At 38.0% G+C, this 27,220-nt stretch overlaps 4 protein-coding genes across 6 annotated transcripts; 3 read left to right on the top strand and 1 right to left on the bottom strand.

Moving 5' to 3' along the window:
• Positions 1 to 199: 199 nt before the first annotated feature.
• Positions 200 to 21,321, top strand: LOC106175055 (alpha-tocopherol transfer protein-like). Of its 3 annotated transcripts, none has more exons than XM_087010638.1 (8): positions 200 to 494; positions 15,639 to 15,814; positions 17,159 to 17,330; positions 17,613 to 17,674; positions 17,991 to 18,184; positions 19,195 to 19,305; positions 19,529 to 19,634; positions 19,903 to 21,321. In XM_087010638.1, exons 2-8 carry the CDS (start codon positions 15,661 to 15,663, stop codon positions 20,055 to 20,057), a joined length of 954 nt encoding a protein of 317 aa, XP_086866764.1. In that variant the 5' UTR covers positions 200 to 494; positions 15,639 to 15,660; the 3' UTR covers positions 20,058 to 21,321. The 3 variants fall into 3 exon arrangements, with proteins under 3 accessions (XP_086866764.1, XP_013412324.2, XP_013412325.2); XM_013556870.3 differs by lacking the exon at positions 200 to 494 and adding an exon at positions 6,926 to 7,128; XM_013556871.3 differs by lacking the exon at positions 200 to 494 and adding an exon at positions 6,926 to 7,227.
• LOC106176819 (uncharacterized) lies at positions 7,937 to 9,434 on the top strand. Its single transcript, XM_013559352.2, has 2 exons — positions 7,937 to 8,204; positions 9,058 to 9,434. The coding sequence occupies exons 1-2, from the start codon at positions 8,017 to 8,019 to the stop codon at positions 9,281 to 9,283; spliced, it is 414 nt and encodes a 137-aa protein (XP_013414806.1). The 5' UTR covers positions 7,937 to 8,016; the 3' UTR covers positions 9,284 to 9,434.
• Positions 13,488 to 14,720, top strand: LOC106176820 (uncharacterized). The gene is made up of 2 exons (XM_013556873.2): positions 13,488 to 13,755; positions 14,200 to 14,720. The coding sequence occupies exons 1-2, from the start codon at positions 13,595 to 13,597 to the stop codon at positions 14,351 to 14,353; spliced, it is 315 nt and encodes a 104-aa protein (XP_013412327.2). The 5' UTR covers positions 13,488 to 13,594; the 3' UTR covers positions 14,354 to 14,720.
• Positions 21,322 to 22,082: 761 nt separating the features above from the next.
• LOC106175068 (mitochondrial calcium uniporter regulator 1) lies at positions 22,083 to 26,187 on the bottom strand. The gene is made up of 7 exons (XM_013556883.3): positions 26,023 to 26,187; positions 25,163 to 25,324; positions 24,763 to 24,866; positions 24,215 to 24,316; positions 23,747 to 23,860; positions 23,052 to 23,166; positions 22,083 to 22,614 (listed from the first exon to the last, which is right to left on the bottom strand). Exons 1-7 carry the CDS (start codon positions 26,150 to 26,152, stop codon positions 22,517 to 22,519), a joined length of 825 nt encoding a protein of 274 aa, XP_013412337.1. The 5' UTR covers positions 26,153 to 26,187; the 3' UTR covers positions 22,083 to 22,516.
• Between the last annotated feature and the right edge of the window lie 1,033 nt (positions 26,188 to 27,220).

Here is a 27,220-nt window from a genome sequence, read left to right as displayed (position 1 = left end):
GGACAAATTAAAGAAAAACTTTTTAGATAAATAATTATGATTTACGCACAAAAATAAAAAATGCTAAAATGATTTCAGAAGACTTATACAAGTCGCTGCGGTGTATTTGATAATTATAATGTAATGTCGTTGTTAAAATAGCGCGATCCATGAGTGTTTTTCATATGTCCCTCCCTTAAATGATGGCGTACACCCGACTCAGGTAAAATCATGCTTTGTCGCCGTGCCGGGGTCAACCTGGTTTCGTAACTTTCCAATTATCAAAAAGAGTTGACAATTCTTCACCAGGAATAAGCAGATCTTTCCGTGACACTCGGTCCCGTAATTAAGACAGAGGAAGCCAACAAAGACACCAGATTCCTGATAATTGATTGTCTGGAAGATTTATTGGATATAAAGAGAAGGTTCTACACTCAGCGTGCACCTGCAGCGTCCAGCGAGTAACCAGGTCTCAGTAAACCAGGAGATAATCCCTTATCACCAGTATTGAACAGGTATGTTGTTTAGATTTATTCCGTATTGAGGATTGGTCCATGTGCATGTTTTGGCTTGGATTTCTGTGTGTGTAGTGATATAGAAACCGCTGTGGGCATCATTTGTCGTTCAAGATATTACACCAGTATATCATGTCAATCAAGCATGTACGATGTCTATATGGATAATAACTAACAATATGTGATTCGAAGTGGTCAAACGTGTAAAGTGAAACCCACACTGCAATATGGGCTCACATACCCCCACCCCCCACCCCCCAACACACACACACACACATACCACCACCACCACAGCGACGCCTCTGTCATCCCCTTCCATTATTATACATTATTAATAGCAGTATCTACTTAATCTACAGCGTCATTAGATCCTTGGAAACTCACGTGTCCAAGTGTAACGACGTACAGATATTCAAAGTTGGTTCTAGGATGCAGCTCACAGGCCCTTTATTCTCGAGTGCTATAGGCCTACTTAACTAGAACGGTCCAGTTCAGAGACAGACCAACCACTTAGTAGCCAGGGGCCGGTTGCACCAACAGGGCGTAAATTTACTCGGCTACGACTGTCGTAAACCGCAACGCCTGGCGTCCGTGCGCCAGGTTTACTCTCCCTGCTTACGCCCGTTGCACCAAGACAAAAACTGATCGTCGCAACTACGCCTGAGTAACGCTCCGTTGCGTCACTGGCCAACAATACGTGGATGGTATAATTGGGCAAATGAGGAGTTCTCAGCTGCAGTCATAATGGAATGATGACATAAATAAACACAAAAGGAGCATTTCAGTGACGGAGAAATTCATGAGCTAAATTATTCCATTTTGATTTAGAAATAAGATCGTTAAAATACGTTAACTTTGCTGTTGCCTTGGATATATAGCAATAAAATCGTAAATATATTTCGAATCAAAATATTATTATAGTGTGCTATGTATGTTAATATAGTATGCTGTTGTAAATGAGAAAAACGCGTTGGAGGCAGTACGTATTTCTATTAATGGATTTGAACACCTTCAGATTTGTAATCGAAACTATTGAGTCTGAAAATAATGCAAAAAAGCCAGCATTGCTTTCTTTTTATAATTTTACAACAGTGCCGACAATTTCATGACCTTTTTTATCTATGGTTACACCATGAGGTATCATTTAATTCAATCGATCTTGCATCTTGGAGATTGAGAAATACAAGAGACCTAATACATATTATACGAGCCTTAAAATGTTGATATTTTAAGCTTTCGTCTCTATGTTTATATACAGTAAAATATGAATGATATAAAATGTGAATAAAAAATGACTATGGTTAATTATGGTTTGTCAAAAATTGTGAAAAGAATTAAAGAAGCCGTACTGCTGAGAGCCAAGGCGTGTCGACATGAGTGGTAAGATTTAATTTGAACACATGCATATACATGTACATGGCTACACACATAATGTATTTAATAATCATATATATATATATATTATATTAAATTATAAAATTAGTTATATATATATAAAATTAGTTTTTTTTAAACCAAGCTATGCAGACGGAAGTTTTGTGTAAGAAACAAACAAATAACAACCCACATAATCTACGTTAACTACGATAATTGTCATCAAACTCTCTCTGTGCCAGCCTAGCCATAGTGCAAAACGAGCTACGACCGACTTACTCCACCTAGTTAGCAGGCGTAAATTTACGACAAAGTTAAGACCGACGTAAACACTATTCCAGTTTGGTGCAACTGGCTTTTCTCGGGCGTAGCATTTTGCGCCCGGTTTACGCCGGCGCAACTGCTACGCCTCACTTACGACCGGTTGGTGCAACCGGGCCCAGGGCCCGGTTGCACCAACCGGTCGTAAGTGAGGCGTAGCAGTTGCGCCGGCGTAAACCGGGCGCAAATCGCTACGCCCGAGTAACGCCAGTTGCATCAAACTGGAGTAGTGTTTACGTCGGTCTTAACTAAGTCGTAAATTTACGCCTGCCAGGTAGGAGGAGTAAGTCGGTCGTAGCTCGTTTTCCACTATGGCTAGGCTGGCACAGAGAGAGTTTGATGACAATTATCGTAGTTAACGTAGATTATGTGGGTTGTTATTTGTTTGTTTCTTACACAAAACTTCCGTCTGCATAGCTTGGTTTATAAAAAACTAATTATATATATAGCCATGTACATGTATATGCATGTGTTCATATTAAATCTTACCACTCATGTCGACATGCCTTGGCTCTCAGCAGTACGGTTTCTTTAATGCTTTTCACAATTTTTGACAAACCATAACTAACCATAGTCATTTTTTATTCACATTTTATATCATTCATATTTTACTGTATATAAACATAGAGACGAAAGCTTAAAATATCAACATTTTAAGGCTCATATAATATGTATTAGGTATATTGTATTTCTCAATCTCCAAGATGTAAGATCGATTGAATTAAATGATACCTCACGGTGTAACCATAGATAAAAAAGGTCATGAAATTGTGGGCTCTGTTGTAAAATTATAAAAAGAAGGCAATGCTGGCTTTTTTGCATTATTTTCAGACTCAATTGTTTCGATTACAAATGTGAAGGTGTTCAAATCCATTAAAAGAAATACGTACTGCCTCCAACGCGTTTTTCTCATTTACAACAGCATACTATAATAGCATACATATAATAATATTTTTTATAATAGCACACTATAATAATATTTTTATTTGGAATATATTTACGATTTTATTGCTATATATCCAAGGCAACAGCAAAGTTAACGTATTTTAACGTTCTTATTTCTAATTGGAATAATTTAGCTCATGAATTTCTCCGTCACTGAAATGCTCTTTTTGTGTTTACTTATGTTATCATTCCATTGTGACTGCAGCTGAGAACTCCTCATTTGCCCAATTATACCATCCACGTATTGTTGGCCAGTGACGCAACGGAGCGTTACTCGGGCGTAGTTGCGACGATCAGTTTTTGTCTTGGTGCAACGGGCGTAAGCAGGGAGAGTAAACCTGGCGCACGGACGCCAGGCGTTGCGGTTTACGACAGTCGTAGCCGAGTAAATTTACGCCCTGTTGGTGCAACCGGGCCCTGGCTACTACATGTAAGCGAGAGAGTCACCGTGGTGTAGCCCCCACTGTTAGCAACAGAAAGCAGAACTTGTGGAAAAGAACTAGTGGGGGGGGGGGTTAGCCTGTGAAAGTGGACCGGTCCAGACTGGCCCAGTAGAGTATACTGCTCAATGTGAGAAGTGCCGTAGATTTACATACATACATACATATATACATACATACAAACTGGTGTTTGTTCTACAATACTCTAGAAACAGTATCCGTATCTAAAATATGTCACTGCATTCCAGTATATAAGATAAACTAATCTATTGATCTGCATAGGAAGTAAACTTTTACTTTGATTGGGAAAAATGAGACCTTGAAATATGAACTTACAAATCTGGAGTGGCAACCTCCACCCTCCGAAATAGATTGATTTGTATATGTAATTGATTTAAAAAAAGATTGAGAAAGAAATGAGACATGTTGTAATGTTGGCATATAATCTCGAGCGACAAGACACCCCCCCCCCCCCCCCCCCCCCCAAGGCGAGCCGGCTTCACTGCCAGGTGAGGCTGGCCACGTGTTGTGAGTATTGGTGGTGGTATAATATAATATATCTACCTCACTGCACTGTGTGCTCCCTGCCGAGTGATACGGGTTATCAGTTGTATTCAGTTAGATATCATATAAAATATATATGGACCTACGCATTTAGAGAGTTGACGTGATCGACATAACTGATGTCACTTGTTATAGTGCTGATAAAAGTACGCTTCCCACTTGTCATGGGTCGCATCCTGCACCGTTTTTATAAAACTGGTTTTAAGTCTAACCCCTGGATGTATATAGAACGCTACGAAGGATAAATCGTCTGGAGCAAAGTGTGAACTTTTGTTACCACTGAATCAACTTTACCAACCGATTGTTGTAATACGCCGTTTCTTTCAGAAAATTAATCTAAAAGCATTTTTAACTTGAACGGTGCTGAACAAGGCTCAAGGCAGAGATTCACAGCGTCTAAGTCTCCGTCAAGCAGGCAGCGTTGTAATTATCAGCTACTTGAATCTACATACTAAAACTGAATATGAATGAAATAAATCAAGCAAGCAGTAACTAGCCAAAATCAGCCGTCGGCAATGTTGCTACACTTATGAAAATATCAACGTTTTGCTACCGTACATAGTATTTATTTATTTACTAACGTGACATGTGAATATATAAGTATATGAATCACTCGGCTTGAGGGCCTACAAGTCACCAAACTTAATATATATATATACATGTTTTAAATGATCGACGCCTTAATTATTATTATTATTATTATTATTATTATTATTATTATTATTGCATAGAATGAGTAGGCGTTGTGACTATTCCCCCTACTCTCTTTATGAGAACTTACCATTTATAAAAAACATCTATCTTCACAGCAACACGTGTATTAACGTATATAATACTTCCTTAGAGCATTTTGTTTTTGTTGGACATGTCTAAGCTTATATTACCTGTACTTCAAACTTATAATATTACGTATACGTGTCGTGCCTGAGGGGCTGGTGTATTGTTATAGTTGTCATCATCCGTGTCGTGAAGTTGTCACATTCGTTATTTACGTACACAGAGAAAGAGATTTGTTGCTTCTGTGTGATTAGCTAATGCATAAGGTGACTACAAATAATTTTTCTATGGCGTCAAGACTCGAATATGAACAAAATAAAATAATGTAAAGGAAAAACTCACGTGCAGAAGCGGCCTGTCGCAGATTTTGATCCCTGCATCTTCCTTTCTGGTCGATATAAAGTAACTGAAAATGAAAACAGGCAACATTTGCCTTACTTGTGAGGCTTTTTATATGTTCCGGTACTTGCACGGAGTGTAGTGAGGACGACGAAGCCCCCTCTCCGCGCGCCTCTCCATTCATAGTGTTTTAAAAAATCCTCTGCATATTTGACGTTTTTGAAGTTAACATCCCATCTGAACAAAAATAAAGAAAGAAAGAACGAACGAAAACAGAGACAAAGAAATATAAGGAAAAATAAAATATATATATACAGAGAATTAGAAAAAAAACGGAATGGTACATGTAGAAAGATAGACAGATGGAATGATAGGAAGTCGGAACGAAGAGAGATATAGAAAGAGAAATAGAAATAAAGAAAAAAATGAAATAATGACCACCGCCCGTCATCTGAATCTGGTGACACTACAATGTTTTACCACAGTTTATAGTCCTCATTAAATTCTTCTCTTGCACAGCTCAATTCATTAAGTTCAGGATGATTAATTTAAATTGAAATTCTAATGCCGTTAATGTGCCACATTCCGACATCTTCAATTATACAGAATATTTTCGAGCTATTAAAATAGTTGGGGTTGACTTGTGTCACTAAAACAACCAGACGCAGGCCAATCATTAATACGTCATCAATAATAAATAGTCTAGAGACTTAGCCGCGCCTGGAATAGGGTAACCCTCCACCAGAAGTGCTTCTAGCTGTTACAAAATTTTAGAGGCGAATAAGGTCTGATGGCTTTATTAAATAAATATCCAAGCAGCAAAACAAAAATGAAAAAGGTCAGCGATTTGTCGCCATTAGCGCGTGCGCGGCACCATTGAATACCCCCACCCCCCCATCACAATGTCGTCTAACGGGAAAATTTGGTCTGACTGTCTATCTTTCATTGGGCATTATATGGCGCTAATTATTTTCCTTATGAAACAACAAAAGATCGACGATTCTTTTAATAAGAATGTGGATGCAATTAGAACCTTCTTCAGAGCTAGGACAGTATTAATAGCACATTGAAATAAACCGGTGATACCACATTATGGCTAGTGTAGAAACATAACTGAAAAAGACACATATACATCACAGAAAATTGCTTAATATTGGGTGAAGTATGCTTGATAAAGTAGCCGCGTTTCTGCAGAAAAATAAATATAGATTTCTGATATGTAGATATCATGGTGTTTCTGTTGCAAAATAAATATAATAATTTCTTACAAATAGGTATCTCGGTGTTTTTGTTGCAAAATAAATAAAGAGATTTCTTACAGATAGATATCATGGTTTACCTGTTGCAAACTATCAGTACAGATTTCTTATAGATAGATATAATGGGGCTACACCAGGTACAAAGACAAAACTGATGAAAATAATCAGTGGAAAGATCTCTCACTAATGCTTATAATTTAAAACATCTTTCAAGATTTTTAAAATATATATGAGCCTCAAAATTTAACATAATCGTTTAAATAAACGCTTCTAAATGAGAGTTAAATTGTGGAATTGAAATTTCAAGAAAGAGGTACATGCATCAATAGATCGTCAGAAACGTTTTTATTTTTCGTCGACAATTGTCTTCTTCAGGTGTCTTTGCCCCCTGATTGCATACTAGTGGCCATTAAAGGCGATCAAGTACAAAAAATGACAGAAGATGGTGTGACTGCGACATTAAAGCCGTCAAGATAGCTGTGACCTTTAGAAGAAGTCATCGATCGTTAAGATTTTTTCGTTAAGAGTCTTCTGCTGAAATTCTTAAGACAACCCCCTAGTTTTACGTGTTGAGAAGTTGCTATTTGCTTACATGTAGCAAGTTTATTCCACCAGGTAGACAAAAATACACACGTAACCACAGAAAACATTGAACGTTTATATTTATAATTCCTTCTTTTGACCTCTCGACAAACAGTGTTAGCATTATGTAAGGTAAGGTCACGAAGACGTGTTAGAAGACACGAACACACGTTAAATGAACATTTTCAGACAGATAGTTCCAACGGTTAAAGTCATAAATATGATGTAAAAACATCAAACGTAACTTAAAGATCGCCTGCTAAGAGCGGTTTAGCAGAACTTAATGGTTTTGATAGGGGCGACGCCTTACCCGATGGAAGGTCACGGCGTCAACATTCACGAGGGTAATTTTTTTTTTTTCAAAATTGTGTCTGGTGAAATTTATGCCATTATTAAAAGAAAGATAATAATGGCTTTGTGGTGAGCGTTTCGACATCTGAGGAGGGAATGTATCAATTTATAATCCTTCAGCTTTTCTCTGCGTCTCTCTTCGACAACATGTGATAGGTAGAGAGCGCAGGAGACGTCACCCTTCTTATTAAGAGGTGTGTCCTCTAGTGATAATTTACACATTAATGGCCACACGACTTGCCGGCAATCGCCTCCATCTCGAAATCTGGCAATTTACAAATAACAATCCAACACGACACAGGACCATCTCAGAAAACAACCAGGGCTCAGAAAATAGTACACGTTACCTAATATGCATTATATGATGGGGTGAACTAAACGCAGGGGCAAATACTATTAAAGAAGCACAATACCAGCCACATAACTTTAAGTATGTCTCACGTGCGACGCTAATGACGCTTCACACGTAAAACGTAGTATAAAACCTCCCCGGCGACGCAAACCCCGTACCTCTCTTCTGAAACTCGTAGACCGTCGGAGATTTTGCCGTACGCCCTGTCGACCGCCAAGATGATGAAGCTTGTTGTCCTCGCTGTTGTTATCTGCGCCGCCGCCGCCACCTCATACAAGGGAGGCGACCGTTACTACGGCGATTACGCTCCCCGTTCTGGCTACGGATATGGTGGCTACGCCCGCAGAGGCTACAACTACGGCTACGTCCCCAAGGCCCGCGGACGCCCAGAAGATTACATCTCTAGGTAAGTGTAAAACCCGCTTTAAAATTGATAGTTTTAGAGACGTAAATCTTCTCTCTGCGCTTTTATCATATTTTTGTTTGTGCATCGCTAAATTCATGGTTTCTTTTTTTAAGTCTGTGTTTAGATGCTTTCGTATTTATTATAAAACGACATCAGGTCGTCCTTATTATTTCCTCACCATTTTCCACCACAAATGGCGCAGCATTTCAAAATGAACACAAAAGCTAGCAATCTGCCAATTTACGAAGTATTTGGAAATTTAACAGATATTAATCCGAAAGAGCAGAAAGTCTTGGAAACTTGGGAAGGCAGTCTGCGGAAGGTCTACACCAAATTTTAATTTTACACCTTGGCAGTGTTGCAGCCTGTGTCTTTTTAACTTCTTCGTCCAACAACATTTTATTTATTTATTTATTTATTTATTTATTTATTTATTTATTTCAATGGCATATTTCGTTCTGTGATGAACTAAATTCGTGTGTCAACATTTTTTTTCATTTTGAAGATTTTTGTCTTTTTCAAAGAATTAAAAAGCAAAATTAGTACTATACCTTATGTACGAAGTGTTTGATTGTTTTTATTGCTACATTCTAAAAACCCTTTTCACTTTTTGCGTCTACTTTCCCGTCAGTTAGAATGGCTTAGAGCTTCTAAATCTTTTTCATATTATTTCTGTTATTTTCTATTCATGTTTAGCAGCGCTCGCGGATACGGCTACCACCTCTCTCTCCCCCCCCTCCCCCCCGCTCTTCCTCCCACATCTCTCTCTCTCTCCCTCTCTCTCTCTCTCCTCAGTAATGCACGTTCTATTCACCATCACCGCTGATCATGTACGTTATTTCTCTCTCCTCAGCTGCAATGGCAAAGCCTTCAGCACCACTTATGAGGACTGTTGTGGTGGAGTTGTCTACGACAGACGTCACCAAGACTGCTGTGATGGCTACCTCGTCATCAACAAGCCAGACCAGTGCCCAAGCCTGAAGAACTACGGCTACGCCCACGATGCCTCCTATAACAGCTATAATGCTTATAACAGCTACGATGCCTCTTATAGCGGCCACAATGCTAAGGTCTATTAAGCTAAAATTCGGCTATTGACTAAGATATTGACTTTTAGAAATTTAGTCGGTGCGATAGCAGGATGAGATTCCTGTGTGGAAAGCGATCAGTTTGTGATGGTTTCATAAGTTGTTCGGTGATTAAGGTACTTAATAAATGACTAGAATACTGCGAGGAGTTTTTGTTGTTTTCTCCTTCGTTGTATGGATATATTTTGTTTAATTTTGGGAATACGAACTTTCCATATATATGTTTTTTTAATTAAAAATTGTTGGGGACGGAAGTGAACAAAATTCTTTTTGCAACTTAAACTTATTTGTTTGATAGGAAAAGTAATCCCCTTACTGCATATTTTGATGTGAAGTTTTTGAAAACGGTATTAAGATAAAAAAAAACGGGGCACATCTTATACATTATACTCAGTAATGTTGAATAAAATTTACTTTCAATAAATTCCGATTTTGTAAAAAAAAAAAAAAAAAAGACAACAATGTGCACTTTGCACTACATTTCGTAACACGAAAGATCACAATTCTGGTTGACAAACTTTATATACACCCGAATACAGAGTCCACTCAAACTTTGTGGCTTGCAGGGATGACAAACAAGACACTGAACGTCGAGGTTAATGAAAATTTATTTTCACACTTCATGTTTTTAAAACAATGGAAAGAAGGCACTCACTCCCACTTGTCCAAAATTACAAATGCCTCAGGGCACTAAATTCAGACACTTAACAGGCATGACTTGCATAATATGTTGACCATCTGTTCGAAATGTTAAAATCAAGGAGAACGTTTTTTATAAAAGAGAAGAGAACTTATGTAATTGTCTGCCATAATTGTACTAATGCACCGAGAAGAAGTCAACATCCAACCTCAACGGTCAACATTACTGAAATGAAAATAGCTTAACTATTACTTGTGATATGGACGAAATTTTCAATAAGTTAAATCGAATTTGGATACGGAATATTTAGAATTCAGGTAATGTTTAGATAATAAATCGCAAATAAAAAGGGTCAAGTTGAGATGGGGATTTTTAAAAAAAATTATCAAAAATCCAATCACGTCTTTAAAGTTTAATAATTGGTTACAACCGTCGCCTTTACCTTAAATTATACAGGGCATTCACCTCGCTTTATAATGGATTCTTCTCTACCGGTTAACGAGGATTCTTACCCCTAAAGATAAATATTGAACTTTTGCCTACGTAATTATAACAAGTTCATTGAACTCATATAAACCACATGATAAATCATGTAGCCGGCTAATGACCCTAGCAAAGCAATCTTCTAATGTAAAGGTGCATACAGGACAACTTGATCCGCGTACTAACAGATCCCCGGATCAAGTATGGCTGACCCACTTACAATCTTGCCGCACTAGCCCCCAATAGACACTGAAGAGATTGACTGCGGAATCAAGTGAGTCGGCTATATTTCATCCGTGGATCTATTAGTCCGCGGATCAACTTAGATTGTGAATGTGGCCTGAGCTGGTGGGGAATGTTAATTTGCAAGTTGTTTTCGTATACCAAATATCATAATGTAGCGGCTTTGATATTTTGGTAGGCAGGGGACATTTTAGTTTCGAGTCAGCGAATTTTGATTTTAATTTTGCTGTTAACAAATTACAATTTAATATTTTTTTTTAAATTATTGAATTGATGAAATAGGCAACAAAGCCAACATTTGTTAAAAGTGACTTAATACCTGTGTGCGCGCGCGCGCGCGCGTGCGTGTGTGTGTGTGTGTGTGCAAACACAGTTGCTTATTCGAGAATGTATTTGCAAATACCCCGGTATGCATTCGGATGCTTCAGTCATGTCCTAAGCAACCAAATTTAGAAACTTGCTAAAAACATACTGGTATTATTTTCTTCAACGTGTTTTGTTGTCTCATCCGTTATCTAGGTCAAACTCGCCAGGAGGACATATAACCTTTAGAGTCCGTCATAAAGAGTGCTTTATTGTGTGATATAAACAATTAAAAAGTGTCAGTTGGTCTCACAGACAGATGACAGTGGGCGGGGGTGGGGGGGGGGGGGGTGGGGGGTAGAGCGGCAGCGAACACACCAAACTATGACCATTATTTCCCGACACTATCAAGCCTTGACATCGGTCAACTTATTTAGGGTGATAGGTATCGACATTTAGAACGGTTCGAAATTGTTTCTTACATATCAAATGGTCGTTATAGATTCTCTTTAATGGGTTTCTGTATATACTTTATGATGATCATAGATAGAATCATTAATTAAGCGGAAAAGTGCTTAAAATTCAGTTTGTATGATCGATTATTCTTACTGCAAGGGTCAGAGAGTCCGATATCGGTTAAATAGGGTAGCAAAAAGTGCAGTGTGTGTGTGTGTATGTGTGTGCAAGCGCGTGCGCGTGAGTGAGAGAGAGAGTGGTATTCTGTGTGTAAGAAAGTGAATTCTTTCACAAAAATTGTCTCCGTTACTAAAAAATATCTATATTGATAATAAGACTGCATATAATCAGTATCAGGAAAAAGAGTTATGAAACTTGTTATATCACGTAGAGATATTGAGAACAGGTAATAATTCACTATTCACTTTGATGAATGCATTATTTCTTCTTTTTAGTTCTAATTAATTAACCGTAATTAATTGTGAAATGAGGGGAACGTGAATACACCCTACTATATATTTTACATAAAATGCAACCTTAAGAGGAAGATATTGTATTTCCCTGCAGTGTTTGCCAGGAGTAGAAATACAGAAGTAATTGACAATGTTTTTTTTTTTTCTTTAATACCAAACTTGACTTCCATTTTGACGAAAGGCTGCTCGTGTCATCATTACAGTCTGAACTTCAATATGAGAGTTTGTCTTCTCTGTATTCACTGAATTTTGTCGAACGCTTTTCACATAACGCTCTCTTTAACTTATTAACCCTCAAGTGACCGAGTGGGGTCATTTACGACCCCAGCCATATGATTTAATGTGCCATCTCTTTATTTTTTATTCGAATTTTCTTTCCTTGCATGAGTTTGTCAGTCTACTTATCCTACACACTTTCACAGTTTTTTTGTAGGGATCAACCAATTAGTTTGGCGTATACATCACAAACTCTTGTGGGGTCATTTATGACCCCAAAGAGAAGCATTTGTTTTTAAATATTAGTTTTTAAATTTTATTCAAATGTTTTGCCCACGCAACAGGAAAATATCACATGCATGTGCTTCATGCAACCAGCCAGTGGGCCCAAAACATAGGCACAAATAAATGGTTTGTGAAGATTGTGCTTGAAGTGTTACTAATAGTGCATCGCTGAATCTAATTTCAGTAGCTTTGTTGGAACTTGTTCTCATAACTGGGTCTCTCATTTTGACGGTTACAATTTTTGGGTATTTCGAAAATGTAAAGAATTCTGTCGCTATCATATTATACATATATTAAAAAATTGTTTGTGTGGATTTTGTTTTATACACAGATGTGGTAGTAACATACATGTAGGTTGATTGAATGTGTTCTGAGTAGTATGACTTCCTTACCAGCATAAGGGTATTCCCTACTCAGCAAGTCAGCCAATTATTCCTATTGAAGTTAGCAGGATGCTATCTCAACATAAGTCAAAATATTTTAACTCAAAGTAATTTTGTAATGTACTTTTTTCATTTAGTGTGGCAAATAAAAAGAGAAATATTTCTGCAAGTGGAAACTGACAAGGACTGTCTAAATACCGGTGTAATGTTGTTCTTAAAATCTGTGCTTGGTTATTTCATGCAATAAAAGTATTATTACCAAATACTTATTACAGATCATTATAAAATGCTTGTCTTAAATCCTGGGAGTAGTATAGGTGTGATAAACCCTCAACAGCCTTTTCTAATAAGGATCCCTGTACAGAGCACAATGGGGTCATAGATGACCCCACTTGGTCATTTCAGTCAGTAAAATAGCTTGGTCTCTTGAGGGTTAAGAAGACAAAGAAAAGAATTGTTCCCCAAAACAAGAAAAATATAAAAATCTTTATGGTTCTCCCAGCTTAATACGATACCCATTAAATAATAACATTTCCACCTACCACGAAAGAAACTCATCACAGAAAACAACCCCCATTCATAGGCAGAGAGACATTAATTCATATTTCTGAACAATGTTCGTTGGTTGTTACGGAGATAATGGGTCTTCTAGCGGTAATGGGAATGTCAAAGTGAATTCCTAAGACAACCGTTAGGTACGCTGTTTAAATTACAATCAACACGGAGAGTGCGTTATAAATACAGCAAGCGGAAGCAAGTTCGCCGCACTTTTACGCCGAAATATATTGTAGAACGTTGTGCGTCCTATTTGTACGCCAAGATGATGAAGTTGGTGGTCCTCGCTCTCCTCGTGGCGGCTGTGGCCGCTTTTAACGTTTACCGTGATAACTACGCCTATAACTACGGTTATAAGACAGCGGGATACGCCAAGGCCCCTGAGATCACGTACAACAGAGGATACCCCAGAAACTACTTCTCTGGGTATGTGGACGGGATACCTTTTCTTTTTCTATTATTTTCTTTCTTTCTTTCATTCTTTCTTTTTTTTACTTAAATATTATTTAAGAATTTGAGATCAAAATTTCAAAAGCAATTTTATCACAACAAATCAATTCTGGGTATTACTGCTCAGATTACTTGAAAACGTTCTTTTCATCGTTTAAAATTCTTTCTCTTTGAGCACAAAATTGAGTATATCAGATATTCAAAAAGCTGCCAGGATTGTTGACACTACACATTCTTCAAAAGTGCAAAACGAACAATATTCAACTTTTCACGGTGATTTCAGAAATGAAAAATGTTTTCTTGTGTAAACACCCTTTAGTCAGACAAAATAAATAATTAAATAAAAGAAAAAAACGCACTAATTCTCTTCTACTCAGTGTTTTAATTGATACAATAATACAATCATATTTCAATTAACAGCTGCAGAGGTCACGTGTACAACACACATTTCGAGGACTGTTGTGGTGGAGTAGCCGTCTATGACCGCAGGTACCAGGACTGCTGTGGCGGACGCCTGGTAGTGGACAAACCCGCCCAATGTCCAAGCCACTACGGCTACGGCAAGAAATATTAAACCGGACGTCTGACAGTTGAACGTCACGCCTGGAGACTACACGTATCTAGCGGTAGCCTAACGTAGAGCGGCGTTGACGCGTTCCGGGCCTCCACGCGTGTCATCCAAAATATTACAATGAAATAACACTGCTGCAGTTTTTAAAGACAAGCAACTGACTTTTTTATTTTTAAATTGTTATGGGTGATACTTAGGACTTCTACAAACTTTTAGTGACGTTTGAATTTTCTGAAAAAGACTTGGATTAATCTACATCACAATCAGTATTAACAGTCTTATGTATTTAGTTAATGGTAATGTCTAGTGTATGACGTGTGGCACATTATATCCTTTCTTCACCAAATAAAGTGCTACTGAAGAAACTGAATTGTTTCATTATTGTATGTCTATGGAACGCCGTTTGTACAAAAAAAAAGATGAAAGTATCATTTTGACAGGAAAACATTTTTGCGAGGTGTTTACATCACTTTGAGATCGTCACTTTCATTATTTTGACAAGAATTTTTTTTGCAAGGTGCTAACATCATTTTGTCATTATGTCATTTTTATTATTATTATTATCATTATGTTGTACCCATTGAATACATGTACTTTCTAACAGGACCACAGAAAGACTTTTCACTAAATATTCACAGATATATCCTTGACTAAATCTGTGCATATTTCGGTATTATTATAATTTTTTGACACCGAGTTAAAGAAATGGCGCCATTGCGCAGTTGGTCTCTGGTGCAGATTGCCCATAGCACATGTACCCTCCGATGTCAGAAATCTAAAACAGTTTATAAAATTAATTGTCACAGTCTACTAGCAGGCCCTGCGATCAGTGTATAGAACATGTATGGCGGAGCGGCTTAATGAACGCCACGATAACAACAGCCTATAAGTTTTGATAATGTATCAAGGTAGTTATAATATCTGCCGGGTATAATTCACGGTCTTTATCTTCACGTCCACATAGACCTCGCGCGCGCACGCGTGTACCACCCATTATTCTTTTTTCCACTCATAGACCCGTTTTACACGAATCTGCCATGGGTTAATTCGTTACCCTCTTTCTTCATCTACCTCTCTCTCTCTCCCTTTCCCTCTCCAGCCATGTTTGTACCCTCTACCAGATATTCACAGATATGTCTCTGGTAAAATTCACAACACAAATTTCTGCTGTGTCGCCTTGGAGAAAAAATCACATAATTAATCTGCAGCCCTGGTAGATGATGTATGTTTTTTTTTTATCTTTCTGAACTTGTCACACGGGATGAAACGTCTTCATTTCTTGTTGCAGAAATCACCAGCTTTGTTCCACCATGGCGGGCGAAGGCACCTATCAATGGTCACTGGATGACGACTCCCTCAAGAAAGCCGCCAAAGAACTGAACGAAGACAGCAAACAGAGAGCCTCCCAGATCGACTCTCTGAGGACCTGGGTCAAGAAACAGCCACACATAACTTCACGAACAGGTAACATTTAGTGGGCGGGGCAAGGGACCGCGCAGAGAGAGGTGACCTTTCTCAAATACAGTTTAGCTCCAGCCGCTTTCATATTCTTAAAAAGACAAGAAAGGTAACATCATCTCCCCTTCTTTCTGAACTTCCTGACCTCTGCCGAAGATATTGAAGATAAGGATCATGAAAACCATAAATTAGCCAAAAGAACAATGATATTTATTAGGTACAGATTGACCGACATGTATTAGACCTATCAAAAATGGACCTATTAGACCCTGGTAAAGATTCCTATCTGGTCTTCATGATGATGGTCATTGTTTATTATTATCATCACGAAAGCGGCGTTTGGAGGTATGACATTTTAAAGGGTTTGGCCTAGCTGTCTGACTTTCCAGTGAAACGGGACGATTAAGAAAGCGATCCCTTAGCAAAATGGAAAGTTTGCAGTAACGGGTTAACAGGAGCTTGCAAGAATTTCTTTATTGCTGCTAATTTGCAGCAAATTTGCGGAAAATTGGCAAGAAGGAATTGCACTTTGTAGCAAATTTGCTGCTAATTTGCAGCAGGCCTAATATTCTATAATATATTAATATTATGTGAATAGTCTTATTTTACCCCTCCGAACCATCAACTCTCACCTCGTCAGTAGAACACATACTGTCAGGATTTAGGTGTGATTTGAAACGTCATGGATTTTTTGGTACATCCGCGTCACGAAATAGCGCCAAAAAAGCGGCGCGATGAAAAATGCGTACGTCTGAAATAAATAAACTGTCGTGTTTAAGAGTCTACAAAAATCTTTTATCCAAATCTTCTCTATGTATCCCGCTTGCTGTTTCCAATCAACATGCCTAAATGTGTACTCGGGGTCCTCAGTATCACCGCATCCAGAACAAGTTGATCCACTGACTAACTGATCCGCGGATCAAATATGGCCGATCCAATTTAAAACAATGCCGATTCATACGCCGACTGGAGGCGGGGAGGCCATCAGCGTATTAGGCGACTAGTTTTTAAGTGGGGGTCGACCATACTTGGTCCGAGGATCAGAAAGTCCGCGGATCATATGTTCTGAATGCGACCTATGACTCTGCCATCAAAGGGCGCATTCCTAGAGATTTTAGATCGATCTATCCCCATGGGGAGTCTCACTAGATTACTGTAAGCTTTGCTGGCTTAAATGTCTGTCCGACTACTAAAAGCTGTAAGGGGGTAATTAACTTCCGTGCGCGGTCGGGTGACTGCACATTAGCGTGAACCCCCAGGGAGTTAGGTCGATCTAGTAAGATCGATCTAAATCTGTGGGAATGCCCTCTAAGTTACGTTGAGTTGTGTCTCAACTTCCCACTATTCCAGACGACGCGTTCCTGCTGCGTTTCCTCCGCACCAGTAAGTTCAGCATGTTAAGGGCCCAGCAGATGTTGGACAAGTTTTGTACGGTCAGGTCGTCACAGGAGAAGGGCGTCCCCCTGTGGTTCAAGGATTTGGACCCCGAGGACCCCAAAATATTGGAACTCTTGGATATCGGGTAGGTACGATTTCTCGTGACCTGCAGACATTGCTTACCATTATGGGTATTTTTAAGATATTGACAAAATCGGTGAGCGCTCAGGGTACACGCGGATATGACTGATGCTATAATAGCCCAAAACCAAGGTATTTTTTCAGTCTAAATGAGACAAGAGCAAATTCTCAGAAGATTATATTCCAATCATTTAACTTAGTTATCTGAAGGGAAACCGACTGGTGCACCTCAGACACTTACTTTTCATTTTTAAAATAGTGTTGTTTTTTTTAATATTTCGTCTAGGACCTGCCTCCCACTGCCAGGGAGAGACGACCAAAATAGGAAGGTTATGCTATACAGAACTGGTAAGACTGTATATATGTCCCATATCATTGTTCGAATCGTTTCATGTATATTTCTTTCTCTTTGTGCTATCTCTTTATATTTTATTAACGTCTTTTAAATATATATTATTTTTTATAAAATGGGACGTACACTTTTGTAAAAATTTATCTCTATTTCTATATCTCAGAACAAGAGAGTTGAATGTATTTGGAGAGAGAGAGAGAGAGAGAGAGAGAGAGAGAGAGAGAGAGAGAGAGAGAGGGGGAGAAGGGATCGAGAGAGAGAAAGAGTGTCCCAGTCCAGCTTTACTATTTAATTTCACACAAATCTTTCTAGGTGCTTTCGATCCAAAAGTCCACGACTTCTCTGACGTGATGAGACTGGGGTTCATCACCACAGACATCCTCCTGATGGACGAGCTGAACCAGATCCACGGTTTTGTCATCTTATTGGACTTCTCAGAGTTCGGTATGAGTCACGTGACCTGCTGGGGTCCGGATACCGTCTCTAAGGCAATGATGTGCTGGCAGGTAAGGTTGATCTTCTTCAAAGGGCTCATTTCCATTAGACTATTGGTTTACGTCTCTCGCTGCATATAGTTGGATTAACAGACTTAGGGCGCATTCCCTTAGATTTTAGATCGATCTATCCCCGTGGGGAGTCTAACTAGATTACTGTCAGATAATCCGGCTTAAATGTCCATCCCGCCTACTACAAGCTGTAAGGGGGTAATTAACTTTCGTGTCCGCTGGGCTGACAGCTATTTAGCGTGAACCCCAAGGGAGTTGGATCGATCTAATCCCTGGTAATGGGGTCTAACACATCTCCTCCTGGCGTTGAGTAAAATACAGAAAAGCTGGCGATTATACGAGTAAGTTGGAAACAGGAGTAGGCCTAAGCGTGTTAATCTGTTACACTGATTGCATTCAGCGAGAGTTCTCGCAGAGTTGGAGCGATATACGTAGAGTCTGAATAACTTTTTTCAACGAATATCGCTCAGGACACATTTGAAATGTGCGAAATATATAAATAAAAGCAGATATGATGTGAGATTGAAGAAGTTAGATGTGCCAAATGTGTTAAAATTTTTCGTAAACTTTATAACCCGTTTATTTGAATTTTTAGTTGTGTGCATTTTTATATCTTCTCACGTGTTAGTATATAAAGCAGTATCGGGAAGCAGCACTTCTCTACCAATTTGATTAATTGATTTTTTCATGCGTTTAATACTAAAATTTACTAAGAACTATATTTTCTATATATTGCTATCACATAAAGTGTGTTATAAAATGTTATATCAATTATTCTTCTACAGGATTGCTACTCCACCAGGAACAAAGCTATCACATAAAGTTTGTTATAAAATGTTATATCAATTATTCTTCTACAGGATTGCTACTCCACCAGGAACAAAGCTATGACATAAAGTGTGTTATAAAATGTTATATCAATTATTCTTCTACAGGATTGCTACCCCACCAGGAACAAAGCTATCACATAAAGTGTGTTATAAAATGTTATATCAATTATTCTTCTACAGGATTGCTACCCCACCAGGAACAAAGCAATCAATTACTACAACACGCCGACTTTGTTCAATGTTGTCTTCGAACTGTTCAAATTGGTGATGAAAGAAAAATATAAGCAACGGGTACGTCAAGTTAACGCTTTTTAGGTGGCCTTCTTTTAATCCTCAATTTGTTGTGTCCTTTTTCCTTTTAAGAAAACGCTTTGATAACCCTGCTACAGCGTACAGTATCTGGGCTAGTTAATATATTACTAATTACAGCTGCATGGGTCATGTCTATTCCGAGTTTTGACCGCAGCATAAGTTACAGACTAATGTGTGTTGATGTGTACAATTAATGTTTCAGCTTCATTTCCACTGGAGCAGCCAAGAATCGCTGCATAAACAGGTTCCTCAGCGCATGCTGCCCACATACATGGGCGGTACGGCAGGAACGCTACAAGAGATCATACGTAATTATTTCTATAAAGAATTAATTCTTAATCTTTTAAGATAAAACACAATTTAGGTATATTTTGATGTTCAAAAGTAAGGAGTGTAAATTCCATAATATTTTGAAGACCTTGATTAGTTTTTAATTTCACAGGAATCATGTTGTGATATTAGTGTGACAACTTTCTGTTCCGTATATATGAGTAAAAATTACGGACGCCTTTAGTTCACTGTTGCACGTATGTAAACCTTGTAACTCAGCCAATCTTATAATATATTACTTTTCAGAGGATTGGAAAGTCCACGTACTCAAAAATAAAGAAGAAATCTCACGTAATGCACGTTGTGCTGTGGACGAAGAAAAACGACCCGCTCCAGAAAAAGACGGCAGCGAGGGAGGCTGGGGGATTGTTGGCTCATTCCGAAAGCTCGCCTTGGATTAGAACCAGGGACCAGCATCGTCTCCAGGGACGCTCCAGTAACTTACACAGTAAAACTTACATAACAGGCTTTTTCAGTAGCAAGCAATGTATGATATGCACTAGAAAGGTGATTCTAAAGAACAAAGAATGAACCGTACACGTTTTATTTAGGCAAGAAAACAATCTTATTTACAACCTTTGTACGTTAACGGTTCAATGGACTGTAAGAGATCAGAGATCTGTCAGATTTGCGCACCAAACTTGTTGCAAGTTGGTCTTTTGATGAAGAATTTTCGTCAATGCCCGGTATAAAATGACCCTGGGGTTAAAGGCCGTTGCCTGTTCTGGAACTCATACACAAATGCTACTCCTTGCCCTTTTGGCGGTGACAAGCCTAGAAATATTGGTTATTAAATAACAGCAGATTTTTTTTCTATAGCAAGTGAGAAATGACACTTTATTGGTCTCGTTAGTTTTTAGCCTCTTGACACAGGCTTATAAGGATAAGAATCTATCAAATATGAATCAGTACCCAAAGACTTGACTTTACTACAGTTCTTTCACGGTATATGCTTGTCAGTAACTCCTTTTATGAGGCCAGTGAGACAGGAATGGTAGTCCTAGGAATGGAAGTCCGGAGTCCTACATGATAAGTACAGGTTAGGGTTAGTCGGAGTATTGAGGTTAGTATATAGAACGAATGTCACCTATTCAAAGTAATGGAGAACGAATTGCGGTTCCTAGCGGACTGTCATTCCTGTCACACTGGGTTAATAGGTAAAGCATCTGTTCATTGTGTTAGCTGTACCTCGTGGTTAGCAGTACAATCACAACATAATGTCTGATTGTGTTAGATGCGCTGAACAACACAGTCGCTCACCGATCTCTCTTTTTTTGTAAGTGAATTGCCTATAAATGTCACATACATACTTTTTATCGATATATCTTTATTTTTGTTAATTTTTCTTCAGGTTAATCTTTAAATCTTTGTTGGCGTTTTGCACTAATTTAAAGATAGTTAACCTGCCGGCAGTATCTTTATGTATTGGTGCTTTCTTTAACTGGTAGGTGATGGGATGTGGCAGCTTTGTTAAAAGCACTAAATTTTTATACGGATCACTTATTAAAGCACGTTATTTTAGATTTCTTGTTATTATTCAATGTATTCCACACTACTTTCTCTAGTGTATAAGGTACTTTACATTATTTCAAAATGTAAATACTCAACTTCTGACGCCACTTTTTGCCATGACATTTAACAATAAAATGTGTCAGAGAATATCAACCTAATTTTTATAGTTTGAATAGCAGTAAAAAGGAGCCAGGGGTTCTGAAATGGTGGAGATTGGGGGGGGGGGGGGGGGGAGAGAATCTGGGAATTAAAAATCATGAGAGGGACAGCAAAATGACCCTCTTACATACCTGGGGACCCTTTTAACCAAGTACTAAAGAATAACAGTTGATCTTTGACCTTGGACCAATCCACTTTGACACAGAACAGATGATCTTTGGACTAAGGCTCCATTCAGAATAGGGGACTAACTAGTCCCAGGGTCAAATATGGCGACCCACTACAAAGCTTGCCATCTAATATGCTAATAGATACTAAATAGATATTCCGTGGGGAAGTATTCGAGTGGGTCGGCTATATTCGACCCTTGGACTAGTTATTCCCCTATTATGAACGGGGTCTAACTGATTTGCAGACTAAGTATGGCTGACCCCACTTACAAGTAAAGCTGCCTTATGCCTTCCTTGCCTCCACACAGACTACAACTCAGCTTGATGGAGGCAGGGAGACCATCAGGGGATAAGGTGGATTTGCTTTTAAGTGGTTCAGCAATATTTAAATTGCGGATCAATTAGTCCACAGATCATCTGTTGTAATTGTGGCCTATAGCTCACTACTACTGCAAGCTGGCTTGAATTTACATGACCTCGATGTTTGGACTAAAATTGAAACCAACCAGAGATTATTTTTGTGAAGCAGGCCCCAGGGGCAATATCTCAGGGCACTCAAAAACGTTGAACAACAACAGCAAAGTATGGATTTCTTTTAAGTTTTATGTGTATGCTATATTAATAAATATCTAGTATAAGATTGGTATATGAACACTTTATAAGTCTGACAAAAACACAAAATGTAAAATGACATGGGTTAAGATCCATAAAACAAGGTTTATCCCTACATACTACTACACATTATCAGTGTATGAGTCAGGCTATATTAAAAAATATATTGAAACAATATTGCTTTAAAATAGCCTGTGAAATCCCGGTGAGAATGTCATGTGACGTCCCAGTGAGAAAGTTGTTGTGAAAGTGTACTGTTGTACACCAAAATAAGTATCTCTGGTAAGACTGTATCACATGGGTGAACACATCCTAGTGTGTGTCCTCATAAACATGTTCTGGTGAGGATGTCTTTGTGAATGAACTTCATCACATGGTGGAGCACTAGTGAATCAAATCCATCTTTTTCAATTTGCTGTCTGACTGCTCTTTGGGGTTAGAGCCCCCGAAAAAACTGTCCTTAAAGAAGCTATCACCACGCCAACTATCAACGTCATACATAAACCTGAGGAAATGAAGAAAATGTGTTGTGAGAGGCACTTGATTCCCTTAGAGGTGAACAAGAGACAAGTCTTCAGGAAAATTGCCTTTCTCAATAAAATGGCTGTGCTATACAAGGCAAATGATTTCCTTTCCATAGTGAGGAATGAATTTTTACAGTTCAATTAGAAACATGGTTTGCCCCTTGTTAAATAATAGCAAAAAATTCTCTTTACTCATACATAATGCATGATCTAAGTTTAAACTGTGTCACTTGTAAACATGATAAGAAATAAACAGCAAAGATAATGTGTTTTACCTGAAAAACAAAATCCACAAATATTTGATTGTTTTTCACGGCCTTAGCTTAACATGTTTAATAATGTAAATTTAAATGAATAATTGGCTTAAGGGGATAATATAAACAACTTATTGTATTTTAAAAAGAGCAAAATCACTTACCTAAAACATACTTATAGTAGTCACTTCTATATAACTCTATGAGCGTCTTGAGGTTGGCAACCTCTGTATCTATCCTGTTTTCTAGTCTGGACAAAGTTTTTTCATTGGTGGCATGCTGCAATTAAATTAAATAAATGAATTAATAATTTAATCTTAAACATCACCAACAAAAGTAACTAAAATATCTAAAGATATAAATCAACCTGGTTCATGAAAAATGAACTTTAAGGTCTCTGAACTCTAAACACATGCAAAACACTGTTACCATACTGTATGTATTGCTGGTCCTTTGAGTGTTCGTCACATATGAGATTGTAATTTGAATTCACTGCAGCAAAGATCAACAGTGTGAAATATCAAAACAACACCAACACATCATAAGAGACACTAGCAACCAAATGATAACTGATGACCTGTTTGATGTAATATACCAGCTGACATTCAGTTTTATATTTTTTCTTAAGAAATTACTTTTTTTAATTACTTAACCATATTTATCTCCAATATTTTAAACTATACACTAGCCCAATGACTTAAATCATTCAATTTTATATTGGTAAGTTAATACATTTTTATGGTTCAGCTAAACATGACTGTCATCATATTCATTATTAATATCGACTTAACATAGGTATTCTGCTAATAATCATAGTCAGTATTATTATATTTTTATATTATTATTGTCAAAATCTCACAGCTTCTTGTGATCTGCTCCTCTCTAAGTTAATGTCCAGTTTAACTCCACTCTGGAGCTTGGCAAACCCATCTGACATATTGTCCTTCAGCCTGTTTAACTCCAGCGTCTTTTTCTGAAATAAACCACACCAAATCAATAAAGCCAAGTTCATAGAACAGGGGCCGATCTAGAGATATTTTCTGACTGTCTTCCAAAGTATCTTTCTTCATCCATCCTCCATTTTAGATGCCAAATTAGATGCCTGTCAATGTAAACTTGAAAGAAATGCGGACCGTCTTCCAGAAGACCCAGACGACAGCCTCCCTCCACCCTTGACAAGAGTTCATATCAAACTGAGACCTTAATTGGTACTACTTCTTATAAAAAGTGTCATTTCAATACCCTTACTCAGTGTTTAAGCTCACCTTTCACAATGACCTATGACCTCTATTACCTCTGACCCTCACCTCTGACCTCTGACACTTACCTCATTTTCATTTTTCAATGTAGAGAACTCACTCTTCTCTAAAATCACCATGTCTTTCTTGACAGAACTAATTTCAGCCATGATTTGTTGTGTGGTTATTTCCTAAAATGAAACCAAAACACACACTAAGCTAGAGGTAAGTTTTCATACCTTTAAGAATTAAATATTAAAGAATTATCAGTAAAATTTAAGATTGGTTAAATAATTCTCCATATAATTGCCTACATTTTTTTCTTAAGAATGAATATAAGATTTACAAATCAAAGTAGTACAGTTTTTTATCATGCCCATAGCCAGCAATTTCAAAGGGGGTTTCTTTTTCTGAAAAAGTGGACCTTTTCACATGAAACCTTTGTGTACCTAGAAAAATTTTACCAAAAAGGGACCTTTTCCCAGCAAAAAGGGTTATTCTTTCTGAACCCCCCTGGCTACGGGCCTGTTTATATATATAATCTTTCCTTGCCTTCTCTCTTCATTCATAATATAACAAGCCATTGATTTAAAGACCTGTTAAGAAAGAAGATTAACAAGTCTTTCCAATAACTCACCAGTTGTCCTTTATACACCATAGTCTTGGTTTGCTGATCAATTTGTGCATTGAGAATCTGAATAAAGGCAGAGGACAGCCCCTCCGCTTGCTGACTGGTAAAACCTGTGGGGAAGCAAATATTACAAAAGTACAAATTAAAACTAGTATTCTCTGGAAACAGCAACACTGAGTCCAATTTAACAGCTTTCTTTGACAATATTACCACTGAAAATTATTGAGAACTATTACATAGCAATAAGCAAATTCAATATTTACAACTGGTGGTTTTTAATAGAAAACCAGAACTTTCAAATTTTTTAGAATAAATTTGCTAAAAAATCCCCATTGGAAGCTAAATTGTGTAATATATCTTTTAGTGAATAGCTCTTGAATTATCAGAAATATCTTAACAGACAAACCAGATGATTCCAGATGCTTTATCAAAGCGTGCGTGTCAAAGTTGAAAGTCCTGTGGGGGGTAAGGTCTACCAATCTAGAGTTGCCACGGATTTCCTTCTCAGGCACAGAACTGGAATCACGGCGCACAGGGAGGATCTGCGGCAGACATCTTGTAGACTGACCTGTGGGAAATATTGGTCATGAAGACACTGATGAGGACTGATGATGACCAAATGACAAGAAAGATAAGGTCAAGCATGTTTATAACAAAACAAGATGAGGACAATGGAAGACCTGCTTCCCTTTCAAGATCTACAAAGCAAGTTTAAATAATATAATTATCATTATCAATTATAATAAATGAATCCTAATTAATAACACTTACATATTACACTTTTGGCTTCCACACCTGTTTACCCCCCCCCCCCCCCCCCCCCCTCACACACACACACAGTGTCCCAGGTTTTCACAAATTTCAGACTCAAATATACACAAGTTTCTAAGTTTAGGGTGAAAGAGCAGCAATATGAAATATATGCTTGAACAAGGACTTCAGCTTTCAAACAGCATGTCAGGTTTTTTTTGGGGGACATATATAAGGATTTTTTTTAATCTGTCACCCCAATCTTGTTCCCATGAAGCCAATTAATGTTAGTTAAATCCTGCTTCATATGCCTGAGATAATACATATCTAATCCCTGTAAAATGTGCATCATGGGCCGTGAGACCAGTTACTTCAGCTGAGAATGAGCTGACGTCATTAGTGGAGCAAATTACTATTTCCTTGCGTAAGGATGCCATGGCGGAGGCAAATGGGGACACCGAGAAACGTTAAAAACTATTGTTACAAAGAGAAAATGTCGAAATTACGACTACAAACCTGTACGTTGGGTCTTTGCATAGTCTCTCTGTCTTGTATGATGTGAAAGCGAAGAAAATAACCGACGTGACGGCGTTTTTCGTAAAGCGTTCTTGCAGACCGCACAAAAGCCGAAGCTGGGCGCAGCCATCTTTAAAGAGATGCGAGTGTGTACTCGCGTAAAATTTCAATTATTTTCAAATGATATTTATTTTTAAAGGGAGCAAATAAATATAAAACATATATTTTAGTTATGTTTTAAATATAAGTAGCAAGCTGAAATAATCTAGATGGTGCGAATTTAGAGAAATTACTGATAAAACACTTGTCTCTGCACTTAGGTTAACATCATATTTTTACACGCGTTTGCAACATGAGGCTGCGACGTAGAGGTAAGCGGGAAGGTTAAAGGTATATATATTCATTTCATCCCACCACAGGTACAATCAGCTCTTTCTATTCTTCTTCAAACTTTTTACCAGCTTGCCCCCCCCCCCCCTTCTTCTTCAAACTTTTTACCAGCTTGGGTTCTCACTAAATTGCATTCTGTGTTAGCAGCTTAATTGTCTGACACGCCTCCTTGTGTAGCTAGGCCTAAGGGATACCGGCATAATTAACTTTCGTGTTCGCGGTGTAATTACGCCCCAAGCAGCTGCAGGAGGCGTGGCAGACATTGATAAACCATTGCACCCATTATCAACTAGTGTACTGGCAGTTGAGTAGGTAGAGCCACTTGGGCTCTGCCTAATATATGTTATATATTTTTCTTACACGTAATAGTCGTACTATATCACTATTTATATAATTCATACTTATTTATAATTGCATTCCTATTGTACATTTTCATCTACTCATGTAGATGCATTCAATACAATGAATAAAGCATATAAGAGTCGATTACAGTGATTGCACTTATGGAGAATATCCTGCAGAGTTGTAGTACTGTATATGATGGGTTTATGTGAAGCCCCCTATAGGTACTAGTATATCAGAATGCTCTAGAGCAGGCGCTACGTATGGTCCATCATATCCTGCAGAAGCACTGGCCCGCCTGTGACTGCAGCAACCACTGAGGTGCCTGGTATAACAACCTATACAAAAATGTTCTACGCTTAAATTTTAATACTTTGTGAAAGTATAGAACATTTGTGGTCTTCTGCATCAAACCCCATGACAATTGATCAAGGCAAAGTATGGTTTGAATTTGGCACAAAAGCGA

The sequence above is a fragment of the Lingula anatina genome, chromosome 4 (assembly GCF_051362555.1).
Source record: "Lingula anatina isolate TDL-2025a chromosome 4, LinAna3.0, whole genome shotgun sequence".
Taxonomy (NCBI): domain Eukaryota; kingdom Metazoa; phylum Brachiopoda; class Lingulata; order Lingulida; family Lingulidae; genus Lingula; species Lingula anatina.
The sequence above is the reverse complement of the archived record's forward strand: the minus strand, read 5'-3'. Positions and strand labels throughout refer to the sequence as shown.